This window comes from Cynoglossus semilaevis, chromosome 9 (genome assembly GCF_000523025.1).
Source record: "Cynoglossus semilaevis isolate Cse_v1.0 chromosome 9, Cse_v1.0, whole genome shotgun sequence".
In the NCBI taxonomy this organism is placed as follows: Eukaryota; Metazoa; Chordata; class Actinopteri; order Pleuronectiformes; family Cynoglossidae; genus Cynoglossus; species Cynoglossus semilaevis.
Genome location: NC_024315.1, coordinates 785270 through 789577, shown reverse-complemented (window position 1 = coordinate 789577; position 4308 = coordinate 785270). Strand labels below are relative to the sequence as shown.

The following is a 4308-nucleotide window of genomic DNA, read 5'->3' as shown; positions in this document are numbered from 1 at the left end:
GGGTGTAAACAGCCCTCACTGTTAACATGAAGAACAGCTTTAATAACAGACACCGATCCGTTTGACTGAATCAAACAGATAAAGAATCGTTTCTTGACTGTGGAGGTCAATCAGAGGCCGGCCGCGGTTCTCCTGTCACGGTCGAAACGTGTAATAATTGATGTGATTTTGGTGAAGGTTTAAATATTGGATTATGTTCTAATTATGTGTCGACTGAATGACAGTAATAGAAAAAATAAATCCCAGTTCAATTAGGAGGAGATTTTAGATCGGACTGAAAAAGGACTTTGTTCTGGGATTTTAACTACATTTTAAATCCAATAAAATGACGTGATTTCTGAAGTCGTCACAGTCTTTTTCTCTATTACAAACAAGTAACTAACCTTATAGTGAAATTATATTTCATATATAATATATATATATATTTTTTAAAAAAACTATTATAAAACAAACAATAATAATAAATCTTGATGTATAATATTTTCCGTAAACCTGGCAGAAAAAAAAACAGACGTGTTTGTTTGAGCGCTTAAATAAATAAATAAATAAATAACAATCTGTATCTGAGATAAAACTGTACTTTGTTTACAACGTCTGATTGGTCGGATTTTCTTGGGTTTGTTCATCAGTCCAGATGTGTTTTTTTTTTGCTGGTATAATTCCAATGTTTACATCATTAGCAACATTAGCTAAAGGTAGCCTTTTAAGTGAAGTTATAAATAACAACAACAACAATAATAATAATAATATTAATTAAGGACTTCCAATATTTCAAACACTTCATTTCACTTTAATTTCATTATCCGAGAAAAAACTATTCTTAGCGATATTACATAATATCGGCCGATAACATAGGTTGAACAATATTATCAGACAGTCCTAATAATAACGATAATAAAAACGATCCTCATCATCATCCTCCTCCTCCTCCTCCTCATCATCATCATCATCATCATCATCATAAAGGTTAATTAAAACATTTCTCTGAATATTTACCTTGAAAAAGAGTGATGTCTTTGACTAGTCCCGGCCCAAACAAGCCTTCCAAGATGCTTTCAAAGCCTGAGGAAAAAAAAGGAAACACGTGATACAGACACTGTTACATGTTTAACATCCAAACATCAAACGACGTCGTCCGTCTGAAATGAAACGTTTAAAACAAAACACTGACGTGTTTGAAGTATCGTTTTTATCTGGTTTAAGGAGCGAGAATCCATAAAAGTCAGCGATGACTCTGTTCCCCTTGGAGGCGTATTTTACTACTGCACACTGTTCTCCCCCCCCTCCCCTCCCCGTTACCACAAAAACACTGAAGCAAAAAGAAGAAGAAGAAGAAGAAGGAGAAGAAAAAGAAGAAGGAGAAGAAAAAGAAGAAGAAGAACAAGAAGGAGAAGAAGAAGGAGAAGAAAAAGAAGAACAAGAAGAGGAAGAAGAACAAGAACAAGAAGAAGAAGAAGGAGAAGAAGAAGGAGAAGAAAAAGAAGAAGGAGAAGGAGAAGAAGAAGAAGACGAAGAAGAAGACGAAGAAGAAGACGAAGAAGAAGACGAAGAAGAAGACGAAGAAGAAGACGAAGAAGAAGACGAAGAAGAAGAAGAAGACTGCTGCTCCAAGTGGTGCGTTCAAAGACCAGTTAGGATTTTATATTGTTGGTTTTTTCACACACAGCGCATACATCCTGACAATGACAAGGAAGCTCATTATTTAAAAACACACCCACAAAGGTTGGTGCGCACACACACACACACACAGACACACAGACACACAAAGGCAGCAGACAAGGCCGAAGCGAACGCTGACTCTTTTTGGACTTAGAACAAACAATAACAAGACAAAACATCTACAAAGACAAGGCTGAGTGAACAATTATAATCGGCTAACACACACACACACACACACACACACGGAGAGAGGAAGAGAGAGAGAGAGAGAAAGAGAGAGAGAGAAACCTATACAAAATGTGAAGCATTTATTAGTTAATATACACAAAGGTTTCGTTCTCTCTCTCTCACTGACACACACACACACACACGTCTCTGATCTTAAAGCAATAAAACACATTACTTCTAATACAGCAGGCTAATGTCACTCCGTTTTTATTAACTGTAAATACCCTTGTTCTGCTGTTGCTTAGCAACCGCATACATAGAAACACAAATATATATTGCAACATTCAACCTGACCACACTCACACACACACACACATATATGTATATACGTATATATACACACACACACTCCGCCCGACTCTTCCTCCCCCATCCTCCACAAAATGGAAATCTAGGCCGACAGACGAGAAACGGAGACAAAGACACTGGAGCGTGTGTGTGTGTGTGTGTGTGTGTGTGTGCACATTCAAATCTGACAAATTTTTCACATATTAATTTTTTAAAATACAATCAATTAAACAAAAATGCTAAAGGCCAATACTCCGATATGAAACACCCCCCCCCCAAAAAAAAAACACCTGGAAAAAAAAGTGAAATATCCCTTTTTGTGTAAATCTGTGAATTCATGTTTGAACTGTTTTGGCCTAAAACTAGAAACAACTGAAGTCACGTGAAACTACAAATTGCAGTGAGCGCCCTCTACGGGACGATGGTGACAACGGCGGCGACGTCAACACGACAGGTACACACTGAGAAACACACACACACACACAACTTTTTGAAACCAGGCCAAGCAGAGAAACACGTCTGTGTTTATTCCTGGTCCAATGCCCAGCGGAGCTGCAGCCCTGACCAATCAGAGCCTGAATTAAACCTGGAGAATCATCAAGGTGCAAATGAACCAAACGCACTTTTTTTTTTTTGTCTCATCTTCTTTAAAGCTACAAAAAATATCTGTCCAATCAGAATCAATCCACTGTGTCCACGCTGTACTTTGACAGGCGGCCACCAGGCGGCTGCTAACTTCCATTGTCCTCGCCTCTTGAATTACTACAGTACAGGAAATGGTAACGCACACACACGCGCACACGCACGTTCCCTTAAACCTGCACATGCAACATTGATGTGGCCTGCAGAGGCAGCTTTGATAACAAAAACTGGAGAGCTTCAAAGAATTTTCAAAAGCTTCAATTTTTTTTTCTCCCTCTCCGCGGCTGCGGCTGCACAGAAATAGAGCTCTTCTTTAATGTCAGGGGGAAATAATTAGGGTGAGAAATCAGCACAGGGAGAGCTAAAGTTAAACACAGCTGGCCGCTATTTGGATGGTTTTAATATCTCACAGAGGGGGGGCGCTAATGTCTCCCTTGGTAAAAAAAAAAAAATGGAAAAAATGAAAATAAAAACAACAAATGGATGGATGGATATCTGCAGCACACTGAGGGAGAGGAGGCAGCTCAACAAATAAAAATTGGGTGAACGTGATTGGTCGGATGAGATAAGGGTAACAAAGTCTCCTGAGCCACAGGCAAAAAAAAAAAAAGAAAAGAAAGAAAAGAAAAGAGATGGAGGAAGAGAAAGAAAGCTCCAGAAATGTAGGTCAGTTAGTGAACGCACTGTGAGCCCAAAAGCGCTCACATGTGACATGAAAAAAAAAGAAAAAAAAAGACAGGGAGAGGGAACATATATAATATGGCATCTGGGATTCTATTGGTGTGTTACGCAAAAATGTACACGCACACACACACGCTGCCCCCAATCTCTAAAACCTCCATTGTGTCACTTCGTTTCACTTCAGCACAGCCGAGCGAAAGCAACACGACACAAACTTGAGTCTGGCGCACACACACACACACACATAAAAAAAAATATATATATATATACAGTATACACACATACAGTCGTGTGCATTAACGGAAACACACATTTACACACACAGGAAATCACAAGACGCTGAGTTGATCCACATTTTTAGCACATGACGGCCGTTAACGTGAATTACACACATGAATTAGGCTGTTGTTTTAGAGAACACACACACACACACACACACACACACTGGTGCAAACACACATCACTGTTAAATGTGTCCAAATTACAGTCTATCTATAAATAAAAACAACTTAAATACAGCGTTAACGCCATTAAGAAAAGTTCACGTTCTTCTACGTCAACCGTCGTTTTCGCAGTTAAAGTTCCGGATCCGTTCAAAATATCGCACATTTTTCCAAATAAAAAAAAAAAAAAAAAAAATCACAATCATCAGATGAGACCTGTTTGTTTTGATTGTCCACTCACGTGCGCCATGTTTTACAGTCAATTTACATATAAACTGGATCATGTTAAAATAATTGACAATATATTTGATGAAAACCGTGCAGTAAATATTACATCACATATATAAACAGAAAGTATATGTATGCA

General features: G+C 38.3%; 1 protein-coding gene across 1 annotated transcript in view; it reads right to left on the bottom strand.

Annotated features, from left to right (window-relative positions):
• Positions 1–4308, bottom strand: part of lcor (ligand dependent nuclear receptor corepressor) — a 54431-nt gene that overhangs the window by 17250 nt on the left and 32873 nt on the right. Inside the window, exon 2 of the mRNA XM_008316248.3 lies at positions 997–1062. Coding sequence (XP_008314470.1) covers positions 997–1062 — 66 coding nt within the window. The remainder of the gene's footprint in view (positions 1–996; positions 1063–4308) is intronic.